At 36.9% G+C, this 19,713-nt stretch overlaps 1 protein-coding gene and 1 pseudogene across 1 annotated transcript; both read left to right on the top strand.

Annotated features, from left to right (window-relative positions):
* The first annotated feature begins 581 nt into the window (after nt 1–581).
* Nucleotides 582–5,355, top strand: LOC133851766 (stachyose synthase-like). The gene is made up of 4 exons (XM_062288337.1): nt 582–2,783; nt 3,159–3,336; nt 3,601–3,968; nt 4,613–5,355. Exons 1-4 carry the CDS (start codon nt 1,293–1,295, stop codon nt 5,195–5,197), a joined length of 2,622 nt encoding a protein of 873 aa, XP_062144321.1. The 5' UTR covers nt 582–1,292; the 3' UTR covers nt 5,198–5,355.
* A 6,211-nt stretch (nt 5,356–11,566) lies between these two features.
* Nucleotides 11,567–15,125, top strand: LOC133852216 (stachyose synthase-like; annotated as a pseudogene).
* Nucleotides 15,126–19,713: the final 4,588 nt, after the last annotated feature.

The following is a 19,713-nucleotide window of genomic DNA, read 5'->3' as shown; positions in this document are numbered from 1 at the left end:
AGTTTACATTCCTCTCATACAGCTAGCAGCTGATCCATTTGATTGTCAGTGATGGTGAGATTTTCGATTTATGCTGCAAGCAAATGGGTTATGTTGGTGGAGATGGTTTTTAACTAAAATGAATAAAAAAAAATATTAAAATAGAGAAAAAATTTAGATAAGCAGATGAAAGGAAGTCTTGAAAAATATTTGTTGTTTTGCTATTCGCATATATAATTATTTTTATTTGGTGGAGATGAGTTTTTAATTAAAATAAATAAAAAATTTAAAAATAATTATTTTAATAAAATATAGAAGAATTTTACATAAGTTGATTAATGAGATTTGAAAATTCGTTAGCTAAATAGCACAAAATATTAGAAATGCTTTTAATTTATTATTATTATTTTTTTAAATAATAATAATAATAAATAAATTTTTTTGACAAATTAATTTAATTATTTAATAACCGACGTAACAACTGTCGTACAATAAGATACTCTTGTAGCTGATTATTTTATCAACCGTTTGTTAGATAAATTGTAAAATGTAATTTCGCCGCTCCCCAGTATTTATTTGTCGGGTTGTAAGAAAAACTGGCCACCGTCCATGGAAACAACTAGTCCCAGTGGACTGCAACAAGAAGGTTCCTCAGGCACTAACAAAGGAAGAGAGAACAGGTTCTCAAAAACCTAAAAGACAAACCAAAAAGAGCCGCCCAAAACCTTCTTATCCCGATAGCTTCCTTGATTCTATTTATTATTCAATTTTCCCACGGACCCATCTCAGTTTATCTCCCTATATATACATGCATATCCCTCCCATTTCTTTCTGCAAGCAAACAACTCAAGTTCTTTGTCAAACTAAATCTTCCTATATTCTTCTTAGCATTTATTCTCTCTGTGCAATCTCTCTCGTCACAGTTTCCATATACGTCAAGTGTATCTAAGATCGTATATTCCAACACTGGTGCAGAGGTTTACCTCGAGATTATATTCTCATCTTCTCTAACGTTATAGCGTATCAAAGATTAATTGCACCATTTCCAGTTTTAAAGTCATTAAGTCGTTGAAAATAAAAATCGAAGTTCGTTATATTTTCCTTACGTATATTAGATTTTCTTTTCCAAGTTGGTGATCCGTTTGCTCCTATAAAAACCCGGTTAAGATGTACTTGTCTTCCACGTAAAATCCAAAAGTTTCTCGAACGGTTTGCGTTGTTGTTTTCTTCATTGAGTCCTCTAATCTCGTCTTTCTCTGTTTTTGCTCTGTATTTCTTCTGCTCTCTCTGTTTTCCTTTGAAATTCTTTGCCCATGGCACCCCCTAACGACCATGTTGATTCAATCTTTAGCGTCCCGGGAGGGGAGAGATTGGAAAAATATTTTGACTTGTCTGGCGGGAAGTTTAGTGTCAAAGGAGTGCCTTTGTTGACTGAAGTTCCTGCAAATGTCTCTTTTAGTCCCTTCTCTTCAATCTGCGAACCGTCTGATGCTCCACTTCCCTTGCTCCAGCGTGTCCTTGGCATGTCTGACAAGGGCGGATTTCTCGGTTTCTCTAAGGATGAGCCATCCCATAGGTTGATGAACGCCTTGGGTAGGTTCACTAATAGGAATTTTCTGAGCATCTTTAGGTTCAAAACATGGTGGTCTACCATGTGGGTGGGGAAATCTGGCTCAGATTTACAAATGGAGACTCAATGGGTGCTCTTAGATGTTCCAGAAATAAGGTCTTATGTCATTATCATACCCATCATTGAAGGGTCTTTTAGATCTGCTCTTCATCCTGGCTCTGATGGCCATGCCATGATTTCTGCAGAGAGTGGTTCTACAAAATCAAAAACATCGAAATTCGATGCAATTGCTTATGTTCATGTCTCTGAAAATCCTTACAACTTGATGAAAGAGGCTTATACTGCTCTTAGGGTCCATCTCAATACCTTTAGGCTCTTGGAAGAGAAGACAGCCCCAAATCTAGTCGACAAATTCGGCTGGTGCACTTGGGATGCCTTCTACTTAACCGTAGAACCCGTCGGTGTCTGGCATGGAGTAAATGAATTTGCCAAGGGAGGCGTGTCGCCAAGGTTTCTCATCATTGACGATGGCTGGCAAAGCATCAATTTAGACGGCGAGAACCCGAATGAGGACGCGAAAAATCTTGTTCTGGGTGGGACTCAAATGACTGCCAGGCTTCACCGTCTCGATGAATGTGAGAAGTTCAGAAAATACAGAGGCGGTTCCTTGCTGGGTCCGGATGCTCCGAAATTCGATCCAAAGAAGCCAAAGATGCTGATCTCGAAGGCAATCGAGCTGGAGCACGCTGAGAAGGATCGCGACAAGGCGATCCAATCTGGAGCCACCGATTTATCCGAGTTTGAAGCGAAGATTCAGTACATCAAAAAGGAGTTAAATGCGCTGTTTGGTGGAGACGAAAGCAGCGCTGCTTCCAGTTGCAGCCAAGGCTGTGGAAGCTGTTCTCGTAATGGTAAGGCTGAGAACTACGGAATGAAGGCTTTCACGAGGGACTTGAGGAAAAAGTTTAAAGGTTTGGATGATATTTACGTGTGGCACGCTCTTTGCGGCGCGTGGGGTGGCGTTAGGCCCGGTTCGACCCATCTGAATTCAAAGATTGTTCCCTGCAAAGTCTCTCCCGGCCTCGACGGGACGATGACCGATCTTGCCGTGGTGAAGATCGTTGAAGGTGGGATCGGGCTTGTTCATCCTGATCAAGCCGAAGACTTTTACGACTCTATGCACTCCTACCTTGCCCAAGTTGGAATTACAGGAGTAAAAGTTGATGTCATTCATGTACGTCTTCTAGTTTCCATTTTACTTTTTATGAATTTTAAATACTATATATTTAATTGCATATATTCATTTTCAATAGTGATATGCTATATATATGTATGTATCATTCTTTGATTCTTCTTAATTCTCATATTTTTTAAAATTATCATTAAATTTCTAATGATAATTTTTTTAAAAAAAAAATAATAAGAAAAAGAAATGAATCATATAATTTATTTGGTATGAATATATGACCGTTAGATATTGATTTAATTAAATCAACTATTTATTTTATATTTGACCTTTTATGGGTTTGGATAGTCTATTAACTAATTCTATATATTCACTTAAAAAAAAAAAAAAACTAATTTCCTATATTTATTTTAAATATTTCAGACTCTTGAGTATCTGTCGGAAGAATATGGAGGCCGGGTGGAGCTTGCAAAGGCCTATTTCAAGGGGCTGACAAGTTCTCTTTCCAAGAACTTTAGTGGGAGTGGACTCATCGCCAGCATGCAACAATGCAATGACTTCTTCTTCCTCGGGACAAATCAAATTTCCATAGGAAGGGTTGGTAAGAAAGTCCAACCAAACTGTCTCTATTTATTTATTTTATTTTATTATTATTTTTTGGATAGAAATTTCAGCAATTTTACTTTGAATTACTAGTGATTAGGACATCAAATGTTGAGAAATTTTATGACCTATCTGTTCAAACGACTTATTTGAGCATATGGGTCTTATAATTGCTCTCTTATTTTATTGTTTAAATTGCTAACAATTTAACAAAATCACGGAAAAGCATAATAGGGGTTAATTTTACATATTTCGGTTGCAGGTGATGATTTCTGGTTCCAAGATCCAAATGGGGATCCAATGGGAGTGTATTGGCTGCAAGGGGTACACATGATTCACTGTGCCTACAACAGCATGTGGATGGGGCAGATTATACAGCCTGATTGGGACATGTTCCAATCAGATCATCTGTGTGCCAAATTCCATGCAGGATCAAGGGCCATTTGTGGCGGTCCAGTCTATGTTAGTGATTCTGTGGGCGGCCACAATTTTGATCTCCTTAAGAAGCTTGTGTACCCTGATGGGACCATTCCCAAGTGCCACCATTTTGCTCTCCCCACCAGAGACTGCCTCTTCAAGAACCCTTTATTTGACCGGCAGACCATTCTCAAAATCTGGAACTTCAACAAGGTACCCATTTCTCCTTTATGACATGCACTCTTTTTTCAATAATTGATTTACTCATATTGTGTTAATATATTAATTAAATAATTAAAATTATCAACTTTTAAGATAAGCATGAATTATTATAAATAGAGACCTATCTATAGTAAACAATCAAGTTATTGAGTACAATGTAATCCTTTGGACTTTACTCTTTGGACGTAGGTCATAGACTGAATTACGTAAATTTTCTATCTCTTTTCACTCTCTTACTTCCGTTACTGTTCCGCTTTTATTCGATTTTAAATTTATACATAAATCTCAACAAATATAGTATCATAACAAAAGTTATAAGATTCAATCATGACTCCACATTTTATGCTACAATACAGTTAAATATTGAACGTGTTGAGCTTTAGAAAGAGTTTAAACTCAAATGTAAGAGATCAGAGTGTTAATATATCAATTAACTATTTAAATTCACAATTTTCTATCCGCTTAAGCTTTAGAAATAATTGGTAGATTAGCATGAACATTTTCATCTTTTTTTCTACTGAAAAGAAATTATACAAGTTTTCCCATGTTTTAGATATATTTAGTTGAGAGGTTGCTAGAAATTCAATTCCGTTTAAAAGCAAAAATACTTAAATTTGTTTTCTCATATTCTGCAGTATGGAGGTGTGATTGGAGCATTTAACTGCCAAGGGGCCGGTTGGGACCCCAAGGAGCAAAGGATCAAGGGCTACTCCGAGTGCTACAAGCCAATGTCTGGTTCAGTGCATGTCTCCGACATCGAATGGAACCAGAAGACAGAGGCAGCCCAGATGGGTGAGGCTGAAGAGTACGTAGTCTACTTCAATGAGTCTGAAGCACTGCTCTTAGCGACCTCAAAATCTGATCCAATTCAAATCACCATCCAACCATCTTCTTTCGAGCTTGTCAGCTTTGTGCCGGTCGCGAAGCTCGGCCCCGCCGCCGTCAAGTTCGCTCCGATTGGGCTCACGAACATGTTCAACAGTGGCGGCACGATTCAAGAGTTGGAATACATTGAGTCTGGAGTTGCTGAGAAGAGTAGTGTTGAGATCAAAGTTAAGGGTGGTGGGAATTTCTTGGCCTACTCAAGTGGGTCTCCAAAGAAATGCTTCTTGAATGGTGCTGAGGTTGCTTTTGAGTGGCTGGGTAGTGGGACACTGACCTTGAATCTTCCTTGGGTTGAAGAGGCTGGTGGCATTTCTGATGTTGCTTTTGTCTTTTGAAACTGATTTTAATTGGTTTAAATAAATTAAGGGTTTTTGTTGTTGTTGATTGTGGGAATTGTTGGGCAGTTTATTATTGGAGTTGTAGTTTGCATTGGGAAGAATGAACATTATCCCTTTGTTAATATGAAGTTTCTTGAGATTATTCTACTGTAAAATTTGTGTCCTTTTGGTTCAACAACTCTACTCCATGATAGTTGGTGCATGCTTATTGATCTTTCTTATATTAAGTGTCTATTTGGTTTAACAATTTCAAAACATGTTACTTAAAAAATAAATAATTTTAAATATAATTAAATAATTAAATTTATCGTTTACTATCAGCTTAACATTTTAAGTTAATTAGCAAAACATGACCTCAAGCCGTGAGGAAGCCTTAAGCTATTTGCTATCAGCTTAACCAAGTGAGGAAGCCTTAGGCTATGTTTGTTAAACTTTTTATTTTTTGTTCCTACAATAAAAAATTAACAAACAACTAAAAATATAAAATACTCATAAAAATATTAAAAATAAAAAACATCCCTAAAACACGTTAACAAACATAATTTATCAAGCTTTCAGAACCAACACTATGATTTTAATATTTATCCCGAAATTATTAGAGATGATTGACTACCACAAATTGCTGTGTATATTATATTATGGGCAAAGTATGATTATAAGGCAAAAGTTATAAATAATTAACCAACACGCTTTTGGGGGGAAATGATTTATTAAGGAGAAGGTCAGCAAGATTGTAGCCTAACTAGATTCTATCCTGACAAATATATGCCAAGCGTATCAAAAAGGATTGGTGTTTTTTGGGCAAGGAGTCGGAAGAGGGTCCGATAGGATTATGTATCGGAGCAGGTTTTGCGTTGTTCGAACACCTGTTCGGGCGAGTGAGTTTGATTGAAAGCTTCTCTCATGTAGACGTTGGGCAAACTATTATTCGGTTAATTAATCGCAGCTAATTCTAATCCCAACGCTTAATTAGCTTTCTATTTGCATAATTTTTTGAGAATCATGTAAAAAAGAAAATCTCTTTGGGTTGGTCTGCCTATTTTTTTTGAAGAAAAAGATAAGAAAATATAAAAGAGAAAGTGCAAAAATCAATTTTTAATGTTCTGTTTGTTTCGACGTAAAATGTTTTCCGTCATAAAATATTTTTCAAACAAAATCATTTCTATTGTTAGGCTCATATGAAAAAATCGCTAACGGCATAAAACTGAATTCGGAGATGTTTGGCCGCCATTGCCAGATAAATTGGCCGGAATCTGACCAGTATGGCTGGAATCCGGCCTGTTTGGCCAGATTCCGGCCAGTATTGCTGGAATCTGGCCTAGTTTGATCGAAATCCGGCAGAAATTTCAATGCTGAAAATCCAACAAAATCAAATATAAAATATGTCTTAAAAATAATTTGAGGTTTATTTATTCAAGAGTAGTGTTTAACAAAAAGACTGGAATCCTCGGATCAAAACCATGGCGGAGAAAACGTCACTGAATCTCAGCCTAGATTAAGGTATAAAAGTAAAGTAAAAGATCAAATAAAATATTAAGAGAATGTTAAAGAAAGAAAAAGTGGGAATAGAATATGGTTGCTTCTAATTTCTTCTAGTGTAAAATATAAAATCAAAGAGGAAGAACTTTCCCCCCCGGATATACATGTCTATATTTATGTTTTAAAATAGTGAGAATTGTGAATTTTAAATTATGTTAATAAGTAATCTTACTTTTCACGCCAACTGATTTAATATATTTTAAGTAACTTATCATGTTTATCAGTCACTTAAAAAAAAAAAAAAAAAATTCACTTAAAACACGTCATATCAATCGGTGTGAAAAGTATTAATATTACTCATAAGTTGATAGAAAATGATTGATTTAATTATATAATTAATATTTTAACACTCTTCTCGTGTACTTAAAAATTATTTAATTAAAATAAAAGATGAACGACTAAAAAAATGTTTAAACTCATAACTTTTAAATCTGATACTATGTCAAATAATTACTTATTTTGTATGTTTGAAATTTTGTAATAAATAATAATTTAAGAAATTATAAAAATAAACCAAAAGAAACAGATAGAAAATAAATTAAAAGGGTTATCCAAAGTAGTTTGGTTGCTTCTGATTTAAGCCAACTACAACGATTAGACAGAAAGGTACTAATCGTTGCTTCCAGCTTTAGGTAATTTATTATAATAAAAAATATAATGGATTAATCTTAAATAAATTATTTGTTAATAGAATTATCAATTATCTCATATTTCTTGCAAGCAATTTGTCCGAGCCATACATGCATATTTGGCACCACGTGTCATAAATGCAATACAAAAACAACTGTGCGTGTATGATGACATTGACATGTCACGTCCAGAAAGAGCTGAAAAGAAATGATGAAAGACTCCAAACTCTGAAAATATCTATGACCAAATTCGAAGTTAAAATCAACTATCTATCGCAATCAAGATAAGAAAGATTTTCATGCCAAAAAAAAAAAAAAAAAAAAACTGTCATTTTCTTTGTTTTTGGGCAGAAATGAATGGTTACGAGCCCACATAGGCTGGTTTTTTTTTTAAGGTTGAGATAACCCTTCATTTCTGCCCAAAAACAAAGAAAATGACAGTTTTTTTTTTTTTTTTTTTTTTTTTTTTTTTTTTTTTTTTTTAAGGTTGAGATAAATTTCTTTTGAACTTGACCTATTAAATTGATTTATGTTTTTATAGCACGTGAAAATTATATACACTTTTATTAGGGTTTTGTCAATATTTGACATAACTCTTAAATCTAACACAAAATTATTGAATTAGTGTTGAGAACTTGAGAAATTTAATATGTTTAATTAAATGGATCGATTTATAGTTAACTTATTTAATCTTATATTCATATCTCGATATTAGTTGAATTTAACGCTTGAATACGAATTGACACCCCCAATTTTTAATAAGGTTAATGTAACATATGACATGTATTTTTAAAAATAAATTCCAATTTAATAGATTTTAAAGAAAAAAAAATTATCATGTCCATTGAATGCTTCAAAGTGGAAAAGTCTTTGGAAGCTGAAGTTGCATCATTGTTTGCGATTATTCATTTGGAAAATGATTTGGGACATAATCCCAACAAAAATTCGCATCTCTTGTTCTATTCATAATTCTACTATGGATACATCTTGTTTTCTTTGCTCATTTCTTACCGACTCTATTCTTCATTTATTTTTCTCATGCCCTGTAGCTCAAGTGGTTTGAAGGAACTCTTTTTGGCTTTTGAGTATTCTTGCTTTAAGAGTTTCTTCTATAGATTCTTGGCTAGATTTCCTTATGCATCCAGAGAAGATTGGAATTCCTATATTTGACCAACACCTATTTCAAATTTTTGTCATGGTGGCTTGTAATCAAATCTGGTTGGCAAGGAATAAAGCACTTCATGAGGATATAATTACAAATGCTCTTGTTATATCCTCAACTATCAATCAGATAGTCAAGCATCATCATTCTGCTTGGATCAATACGCTTGTGCCAAAGATTGTGGTATGGGAAAGACCATCTCCTCTTTACTATAAAATAAATTATGATACAGTGATTCGTCATGATTTTTCTGCTTAAGTTGCTGTTTGTAGGGATTCTCGAGGAGCCATTATTAGTTGTTTTACTATTATTAGCCCTCTCTGTTCTCCAGTTTTTGGCGAAGCCACAGTAGCTCTTCTAGCTTGTCGTTTGGCTTTATCTTTGGAGCATCAACATTTCATCTTGGAAGGTGACTCTTTTGTTGTCACGCTATCTCTTCAGAATCCTAATCTCATACAAGACTGGAAAATTTCCTTTGTTATATTCCATATTTTCTCTGATTCGCCAACAACAACTAGCTGGTCAGCTAGTCACGTTAACCAAAGTGCAAACTTTTGTGCCCATCATGTGGCAAACTGAGCCGCAATTAGGTTCACATCTAGCTGCATTCCCAATTATTCATATCGCTTTGGATCTTTTCCTACCTGTTTTGGAAATGAATCCCTTTCTTCCTTTTTAGTGCCTTAGCATGCGGTGGTTTTCTGTTGTATTTATAAATAAAAAATTAAAAAAAAAAGGAAAAAAGAAAAAGAAAAAAAGCATTATCCATTTCTCTTGGTCGGCATAAGAAGACATTCGATTCCCTCCCACCGACCAGGCCAAAATTTTTAAGAGGTAGTTGAAAAGTCCAAGCATGTTGAGACCACCAACTGTAATGGTAAACTAACTTAACTAACACGCAATTTGAGGCTTTAAACAGGAAGAACATCCTTGGACTTTTGACAACATTCTTCAAGTTCAAGATCTTAGACTTTGACAACAATCTTTAATTAGAAGGATCTTGGATTAGGATGCACATATTTTTCTATGTCCAACGATAGGGTTGGGCAAAAGTACCCTAGCCTCCCAATACCGTTTTAATCCTAGTTTATTGAACCGACCCGACTTGTCTGGTCAACTACTAACACGCCTCGGCTCTAGTTTGACAGCAAGATTTCAAATTTCGATTGGGTTAGGTCGTAATTTAGAATCCATTTTTTTTTTTATAAAAAAAAATTAAAAATAAAAATCGAATTTCAAACCGACTAAAGCTATAATGAAAATTTTAAAAATAAAAGCTATATATATACGCACATTTTTTATTCCGTCAAACTTCAGCTTGCTTGTAATTGGCTAATTCCGTGGTTGGTTAGTGAAATATTTGGAAAATAGAGTTATGCATGTGAGAATGCTTGATAATTTTATTGCAAAATCTGAAAAAAATAAAATAAAAAATAAAATTGGAAGAGAAGAGAAGCAATCTCTTTAATTAAGTTAAAGTGATTGTTTGAAGGCATTCTAACTCAGAAAATTAAAAAATGATTAAGTCTATCCGTTAAAAAAATTGGAATAAATTGTTTCTTAACAAGTAGAAGGGAGAAGTTAGCCTACAAACCCATCTTAAGCTCACACCAAATTAACGTCACAAATGGGTCTCGCAATTGAAGAATCTGATTTGGAGATCATGTGGAGGAAGTCAATCCAAAAACTTAATTAATAAAAAAAAAAAGAAGAAAAAAAAAGAAGGGTTTCGAGTTTTCTCATATTGTTGCTCTCAACCCACATGAGGAACACGAACCACTCTTAAGCCGGTCATAGGGGTGGTCGAAACCACTTCTGGTCATTTGGGGTGGCCCACAGAAGCACTCAGACCCTGCACTTCTTTCCCATTCCTTGCTTGAATTGCATGAAATTTGAACAAAAAATTACATGAATCCTCTTCTTTTTGTTCTTGGGTTATGGGGACATAGTCCTCCGAACTAGGTTGTATTTTACTCCTTGGACTCGACAAAGCCCAACCCAGAAGGTATATGCGTTGGGGGCTTTTAGGGACTTTACTTCTTGAGGGTCCATCAATCATCACACTAAGCAGTGTTCACTTCACAGAGGACAACACAAGTTGTTTGGGTTTGGTTGGGCTTTCTTTATATTTCGCACATCCCTTGATTTGGCAATCATTTTTCATTCCATAACCACAGGCAGGTAGTCTTAATTATCAAGTAAACTCCACCTTCTTAGAACAAACTACAAAAACTTAACAAGCTTTGGAAGTGTGAAAATTGTGAATTGGCAATATGGAAACCTTGTGATTTGGTTTTTTGGCAAAGTGATGTGGAAGTTTTAAATATATGGTCAGCATAAAAAAGAGAGCAATATTATTATACTGTCTAATAGTTTAGAAGTTCATATTGAAGGTCTCACTAAGGACTCTTGCTCTTCTATCAGATACTTGGAATGAATGAAAGTATATGAAAGTAAGGAGAGACGGAGCTAGCATTTGAAATTTGTGAATTTTATTTAATTTTTTTCTAAAAAAATCAAATATAAAGAACTCATTGCGATTGTGAGAGCTCTTAATAGGCTAACAGGTTGCCCAAATGTTAGCCTTGTCAACAAGGCGTAGAAGAAGCTGGAGACAAGAAGCATGTAGTGCTTTCAATATGTAAATGTATTTTAGCATGCATGGACAGCCAAATAACAAATTGACATAAAGAAGCGTGCTCGGATAGCCAGTGTATCATAGTAGATTCCAGGGTTATTTTTTTATTTTTTATTTTTTATTTTCCTTTTTTCTTTTATTTTTCGTAACGAATAATATGTTCTGTTACGGTGCAGATGTACATCCAACATTCGGTTTAGGAATCACAAATGTCTAATAATTGAAACAAAGAGGTGTATGAGGGTGATTTCTTTGCCTTTGTGCTCTTAGAATTCTCGTAGAGGTTTCATGTTCTTGCGCTTCTAATCATGTACGTAGACTGTAGTCAACTTGATTCACAGTTTAAGGACTTGACCTCCAAGAGAACTCTTTCATTTCCGTGAAAATTTGCATGCAATATGTAAACCCGCGGTTTCCTATAGCCTTCTGTGTTATTCTTTCTAATCTTTCTCTGTTTCTTCTTTCTTTATGCTCTGTTTTCTTCAGCTCATGGCACCTCCTAACAGTAACAATTACCCCATTGACCCTCAAGAGAAGATTACGGGGAAATATTTTGATTTATCTAATGGCAGGTTTAGTGTCAATGGTGTCACTTTGCTCTCCGAAGCTCCTAGCAATGTTTTCTTCAGTCCCTTTTGTTCCATCTGGCGATCTTCTGATGCTCCACTTCCCCTGATCCAGGATGTTCTTGCCCGGTCTTACAAGGGTGGATTCCTAGGACTCCATAAAGAGAAACCATCCGACAGGTTGACTAACTCCTTGGGTAAATTCAGTGGTAGGGATTTTCTGAGCATCTTTAGGTTCAAAGCCTTTTGGTCTACCATGTGGGTGGGAAATTCTGGTTCAGATTTACACATGGAGACCCAATGGGTGCTCTTAAAAGTTCCCGAGAGAAGGTCTTACGTAATAATCATACCCACCATTGAAGGAGGTTTTAGGTCTGCTCTTCATCCTGGCTGTGATGGGCATGTTGCAGAGAGTGGTTATACCCAAGTGAGATCATCGAGCTTTGATGCAATTGCCTATGTTCATTGTCCTGAAAATCCCTACGACTTGATGAAAGAGGCCTATAGAGTTCTTAGGGTACACCTCAATTGGCTCAATACCTTTAGGCTCCTAGAAGAGAAAACAGTCCCAAATCTTGTTCACAAATTTGGTTGGTGTACTTGGGATGCCTTCTACTTAACTGTAGAACCCGCTGATGTCTGGCATGGAATGAATGAGTTCGCCGAGAGTGCTGTGTCGCCAAGGTTTCTCATCCTTGATGATGGCTGGCAAAGCATCAATTTGGATGGCGAGAACCCAAAGGAGGATGCAAAAAACTTTGTTCTCGGTGGCATTCGAATGACTGCCAGGCTTCACAGGCTTGATGAATGTGAGAAGTTCAGAAAATACGCCGGTGGTTCCTTGTTGGATCCCAATGCTCCTCGGCACGATCCACTTCAGACAAAGATGATAATTTCAAAGGCAATCCAGATCGAACACCGCCTTAAGAAGGATCTGGAAAAGGCGATTCAAGCAGGGGTGGATGATATATCAGAGATTGAATCAAAAATTCAGAAGATGAAACAAGAGCTAAATGAGTTGCTTGGCAGTAAAGAAATCAGGCTTCCAAGCCATTCTAGCAACAGTGAAAACCACGGAATGAAGGCTTTCATGAGGGACTTGAGGACAAAGTTCAAAGGTTTGAATGATATTTACGTGTGGCACGCTCTTTGCGGTGCTGCGTTAGGCCTGCTTCAATCCATCTGAATTCAAAGATTATTCCCTGCAAAGTCTCTCCTGGCCTCGCCGGGATGATGAACAATCTTGCTGTGGTGAAGATCGTTGAAGGCGGGATCGGGCTTGTTCATCCTGATCAAGCCGAAGACTTCTATGACTCTATGCACTCTTATGTTGCCCAAGTTGGAATCACAGGAGTAAAAGTTGATGTCATTCATGTAGGTTTTCTATTTTCTATTTTACTCTTTACCAGGTGTGGCAATTCGTGTCGGGTACCGGTTCAAGTATGAGTCTTTTAACCTGGCATATTTAATTAAACGAGTTAAACCCTTTGATTCTAACTCACTAATTTTATATTAGGTTTACAAGATTGTATAAAAAATTATTTATCCTACTTTTTATGCATTTAAATAGTCTACTTAATTGCATATAATAAGAAATATATGTTTGGACCTAGCTATTAGATATTGATTTGGTTAAACTTTTAATACTTAATATCGCTTCCAAGGTAACGCTTAGTAGGACTTTTGAATACTGATTTGGTTAAACCCTTAACCCATCTTAACAATTTATTTTATATTTGACCTTTGATGTGTAGTCTATTAACAAATTCCATATATTTATTTCCAATATTTCAGACTCTTGAGTATGTCTCTGAAGAATATGGAGGCCGGGTAGAGCTTGCAAAGGCCTATCACAAGGGGCTGACAAATTCCCTTTCAAAGAACTTTGATGGGAGTGGACTCATCTCTAGCATGCAACAATGCAATGACTTCTTCTTCCTTGGGACAAATCAAATTTCTATGGAAAGAGTCGGTAAGAAAGTCTTTTCTTTTTTTTTTTTTTTTTTTTTTACTCTTCTTAATTTGATGTGTAGGTTAATCTAATTTTACTACTGTTTTTGTTCCAGGTGAAGATTTTTGGCGTCAAGATCCAAAGGGAGATCCTGCGGGGGTCTATTGGCTACAAGGACTTCATATAGTCCACAGTGCATATAACAGTATGTGGATGGGGCAGATTATACAACCCGATTGGGACATGTTCCAATCAGACCATCTCTGTGCCAAATACCATGCAGCATCAAGGGCCATTTGTGGGGGTCCTATCTACGTGAGTGACACTCTGGGCAGTCACAATTTTGATCTCCTTAAGATGCTAGTGTACCCTGATGGTACCATTCCAAAATGCCACCATTTTGCCCTACCTACCAGGGACTGTCTCTTCAAGAAACTCCTGTTAGATCAGAAGACAATGCTCAAAATTTGGAACCTCAACAAGGTATAGATTTTTGCACATCTTTTATATTTGCTTTGCCTTTGACTGAAATTTTCCAGTCACTACAAAAGCAAACAATATCATGGTCTCTTCAAATATCATGTTCGGGTCGACTAAGTTAGGCTCGAACCCCTCCTGCATTCTTAAAGTTCCGCTCTCTTCTCAACTCAACACGTGAAATATTTAACCAAAACAAGGAGTAGGGATTCGAAAATATCAATTCTGCTTTGATATCATGTTATATCTGCTGATAAGATATTAGCAGACTTATATCATTAAATTAATATTCAAACATCAGTTTGTTTTTGTAATCCAAAAACAGCACTATCTTTTTCTCAGTGTTGTAGTTAAAAGCTTTTAAATCACAAATACTTGAATTCCTTATAGTATGGAGGTGTTATTGGAGCATTCAACTGCCAAGGAGCTGGTTGGGATCCCAAAGAGCAAAAACTCAGAGGCTACCCTGAGTGCTACAAGCAAGTTTCTGGTTCGGTTCATGTTAACGAAATCGAATGGAACCAGAAGCAAATGGGTTCGTCTGAAGAGTACGCAATATATCTCAGCCTGGCTGAGGAACTGCTATTGATGACCCCCAAGTCTGCTGCAATGGAGATAACTCTACAAGCATCTTCCTTTGAGCTTTTCCGCGTTGTGCCGATTATGAAGCTCAATCGCACCGCCAAACTTGCACCTATTGGACTCACAAACATGTTTAACTGCGGTGGGACAATTCAAGGATTGAGGTACAAGGCATCTGGATCTGAGCCTAGTGCTGAGATTAAGGTTAAAGGTGGAGGGAATTTCTTAGCTTACTCGAGTGAGTGTCCAAAGAGGTGTTACTTGAATGGTGCTGAGGTCGCTTTGGAGTGGTTGGCTGGTATCAATGGTGGCAAAGTGACGTTAAATCTTCCTTGGGTTGAAGAGGTTGGTGGCATCTCTGATGTAGCTTTCTTCTTTTGAAATGGTGGCATCTCTAACATAGCTTTCTTCACACCCATTTTGTACCAGCTAATGTGATATAAATTAAGCGGCTTTTCTTTTTTAATTTTTGAAGTAACTAACATAAAAAGTCACTTAAAACAAGCTATGTTAGCCGGTATGAAATAAGTGCATCACTCAATGCTAACAAATAAAGGTAGATATGTTTTGCTTTGGGAAGGAAAGAGTTTACTGCCTTAACTTTAGTGCTTGCATGGAGAAAAATGTAAATTTATCTCTTTATGTAGATTTACTACTTTTTACAATTTGCTTTTGGTAATCTCTTTATGAGTTCTTCATCCTACCCATCATAGTTACTAATAGTACCTGCTTTGATGTGTTTGACAACCACGAAAGTTTTATATTTTAATGATATTATTAATGTCTAAATAAAATGCAAGGACCAGAGAATTGAATTCTGCAATTGGCTATATGTAATGCAACCAAATTCGGGCCCCTCTCATCCCTTTATGTAGATTTAATGCTATTAACGGTCTACTTTTCGTAATCTCTTTATGAGTATTTCATCCTACCAATCATAGTTTGATATTGCAACCAAATTCGGGCCCCTCTCATCCCTTTAAGTAGATTTAATGCTTTTTACAATCTGCTTTTCATAATCTCTTTGAGTTTTTCATCATACCCATCACAGTTACTAATAGTACATGCTTTGATGAGTTTGATATTGCAACCAACTTCGGGCCCCTCTCTTTCCTTTATGTAGATTTAATGCTTTTTATAGTCTGCTTTACGCAATTTCTTTACGAGTTTTTCATCCTACCAATCACAGTTAGGAGTGAGCAGACCCACAGGCTCTCGCACCAACCCAAGTAACCCACCCCGCCCTGCCCCAAAATTTGACTAACCCGCATATGCCACGCGGGCCACGGGCCAGATATTGGGCCCCCCGCACGGTCCGGTGCGAGCTGCAGGTGGTCTATTTGGAAATTAATGAGGACCTGCCCTGCCCCATTAAATAAATAAATAAAATAAAATAAATACAAAAAACCCTAAAAACTAACCCTAGCAGCGCCGCACCCCCCCCCCCCCCCTCTTCACATTTTTTCCTTCTTTTCTTCCTACTCCCTAGCACCGCACCCCGCACCCCTTCGCCTCTTCTTCTTCTTCACGATTTCTTGCGTTTACTCCAATGGATATGGAATTATGGAAGTTGATAGGCCTCGCCAAGTCGTCTGTCCTGTGAGGACGTCATGAAGCTCCAGATCAGGGTTGACAAGGAGACCGAAAACGGCGGGAAGATCGTCGACGCTTGCTTCAAGACCAGTATTGAATGATTCCCCTCTAACCTGAGGTCAGTGACCTCTTATCCTTTTTTTGTGATTTGTTTGAATATGACTTTTGTGATTTTCTTGTTTAAATCTAATTTTGTTTGAATTTGATTTTCTTGTGTGGTTCCTGAGAAAATCTAGTTTTGGTTTGGTTTCTCATGTTTCTAGATTTAGGTATTAAACCCGCCCCTCCCTGCACAACCCGCATCCACCCGCCCCGCACCACACAGGTTCTCCCCATTGTGCGGTTTGCAGGTGCGATTTTCACAACCCACAGGGGTGCCGGGCAGGGCCAAAAAAGGGGCATCCCCGCTCCCCCCAGGCGGCCCCATGTTCAGCCCTAATCACAGTTACTAATAGTACCTGCTTTGAAATGTTTGATATTGCAACCAAATTCGGGCCCCTCTCATCCCTTTATGTAGATTTAATACTTTTTACGGTCTGCTTTTCATAATCTCTTTATAAGTTTTTCTTCCTACCTATCACAGTTACTAATAGTAAATGCATTGATGCGTTTGATATTGCAACCAACTTCGGGCCCCTCTCATCCCTTTATGTAGATTTAATGCTTTTTACAGTCTGCTTTTCGTAATCTCTTTACAAGTTTTTCTTCCTACCTATCACAGTTACTAATAGTACATGCATTGATGCGTTTGATATTGCAACCAACTTCGGGCCCCTCTCATCCCTTTATGTAGATTTAAAGCTTTTTACAGTCTGTTTTCCGTAATCTCTTTATGAGTTTTTCATCCTACCAATCATAGTTACTAATAGTACCTGCTTTAATGTGTTTGATATTGCAACCAAATTTGGGCCCCTCTCGTCCCTTTATGTAGATTTAATGCTTTTTACAGTACTATGCTTTTCGTAATCTCTTTATGAGTTTTTCATCCTACGTACTCATCACAGTTACTAATAGTACCTGCTTTGATGTGTTTGATAACCAGGAAGGTTTTACATTTTTATGATAATATTAATGTCTAAATAAAATGCAGGGACCAGAATTCTCTGTAATTGGCTGTCTATATTGCAACCAAATTCGGGCTCTTCTCATGGAGGGGTCGGGCAGGCTGCGGTGAACCAATTGCAGCCAATCCCAATCTCCAAAGTGCAGAATCCATAAAGAGCAAAGCAAAAACAAAACATAAGTTCCTGATCCTATATAAACCAACATAGTTATCTCAAGTTTCTTGCCCCATTTAAAGTTCATCGAACAAGAATTTCTTCCGCCACAACGTCATGATATCTAACTATTAATCGGGTTATGTTGGGAATATTTATTGCGCTTTCTATTTCTACTCGCCCAGAACAATGACTTGAATCAAGAAAACAATATGGAGTGAGGGAAGAAATAATATAGGAGCTTGAAACGAGATGCAAGCAGTTCAAGAACTTCAACACTGTTGAAATGCACTTCATGATCGATCATCGCTGTCTCTTCAAACCCACCAAGTTCTTCTATGCTCAAAGCGCTCTCATCAGTCCAATTCAAAAAGAGTGGGAGACATTGGAGGGAAATCTTTCCTAATTCGATCTATGTTAGAGCCTTCGAGTTGAGGATCAATCTCATGAGAGCCGTGATAGTAGGTCCAGAAGGCACCCCTCCAGAGCTTATGTTTCACCCTCATGATGGCCTTGATGTGATGAATGCAAACCTTCATTGGAATCGGAATGGCGGGGTATCTACAAATACAACCTCTCACGATTCTTATCAACTATAAAGCTCAGATGGGTAAGGATAAAGCTGTGAAATTGTGAGGGCATTTGACGCGAATGGCATTTATTGTAGACATCACTATATGTATATACCCAGCAACAACATGAACACGCATTCAAGAAAGAGGAGGAGAGTGAAAATTCTGGGCTTACAAGCAACATCAAGGAAGATCTGGAGTAACCTGAAGATTCTACTGGATTTGGATATGTAAGGATTGGATGGTTTAGGTTGCTGTTTCACTAGAATACTAGGAGTCCCAAAGCTCATTCGTTGAAGCTGTGTTAAAGAATCCACAATGGACAAAGATCACCTTTGTATTGATTTGCCAGGCTCGTAATCTTGTATGGATCAAGATCCTCTACATTCGTGCAGTTCACATTAATTACAAATAACAATTAACATTATAAGAATTCCACCCTAAGTTACGTAGAAAATCAAGACCATCCTAATGTGTGCAGATCAGAATGAAATGGAGAAAAAATCCATTTAATATTGGTCCACATTAAATTTTGTAGCATCATATACAACATTACGTTTATACCGTTAGATATAGCAAAACAGTTAAATAGATTCTCTCCATTTCGAAATGGATCGTGGAGAGGATCCTATTCCAATATATGCAATACCATATCATTGATCATTGCGCTTCATTAGCAATGGTGTTTAGTTAATCATCAGCAACGAGAGTTAAATTTAAGTAAATTATATAGGTAATCAGGCTAATTTATCAATTGCGAATTTGCGAATTTCGTATGTGTAAAATCATTGCTTACAAAAATATGTTTCTTTCTCTAACAACCTGTTAATTTCAGACAATAACACAACAACATCCAAAACAAATTGAAGCAACAATCTCAAAGGGAATTAAACGAAAGCAAAACTAACGAATCAATATTTAGGATAAAGGTAGCGTGTACGGGAAAACCTGTTTGCGAAATCGAAGAATCTTCAGCCGCTTTTGGATTCGGAGAAAGGTTGGACTGTGAATTTGAAAAGGCATATTACGAGTTTGTGCGTGAATCTAACAGCATCCAATGAGAAAGAGCGAGAGAGCGGCAGATTGGGGAGTGGTTATCGTTGTTGTTAGATTCAAGCACAAACCTGAAATCTGACTCTTCTTGAACTTATTTTCGTGTTAAAACGAAGAAAGAGAGAGAGAGAGAGATTGGGGAGGGGTATCGTTTCGCATCTGAAGCTGCGTACGGAGCCCTAGTTGAATTTGGTTACGAGGTGTCGGCGCTCCTTCAAGATTGATGGAATTCGAATATTCCATGGATGGGACATATTTTGTGGTACTTTCGGTTAGTATTTTTTAAAGGGTATAATTGTCTTTGTAAATATTAAAAAGACAATTATACCCTTAAAAAAAACACTAACCGGCTCCCACCTGTTCATTTGAACTGGGGAGGATCATTTTCCATATTTGTGGAACAGGATCCCCTATAATTTTAAAGAAATTTGAGATTCTCAAATTTTGTTGCAGAAATTTTTAAAAGAATTTGAGATTCTCAAATATTTTAATTTTGGCCCTCCATTTGATCCAAATGATGAAAATTTGCCACAA

Source organism: Alnus glutinosa, chromosome 12, assembly GCF_958979055.1.
Source record: "Alnus glutinosa chromosome 12, dhAlnGlut1.1, whole genome shotgun sequence".
In the NCBI taxonomy this organism is placed as follows: Eukaryota; Viridiplantae; Streptophyta; class Magnoliopsida; order Fagales; family Betulaceae; genus Alnus; species Alnus glutinosa.
Note: the sequence above shows the minus strand (reverse complement) of the source record. Positions and strands in the feature narration are given on the sequence as shown.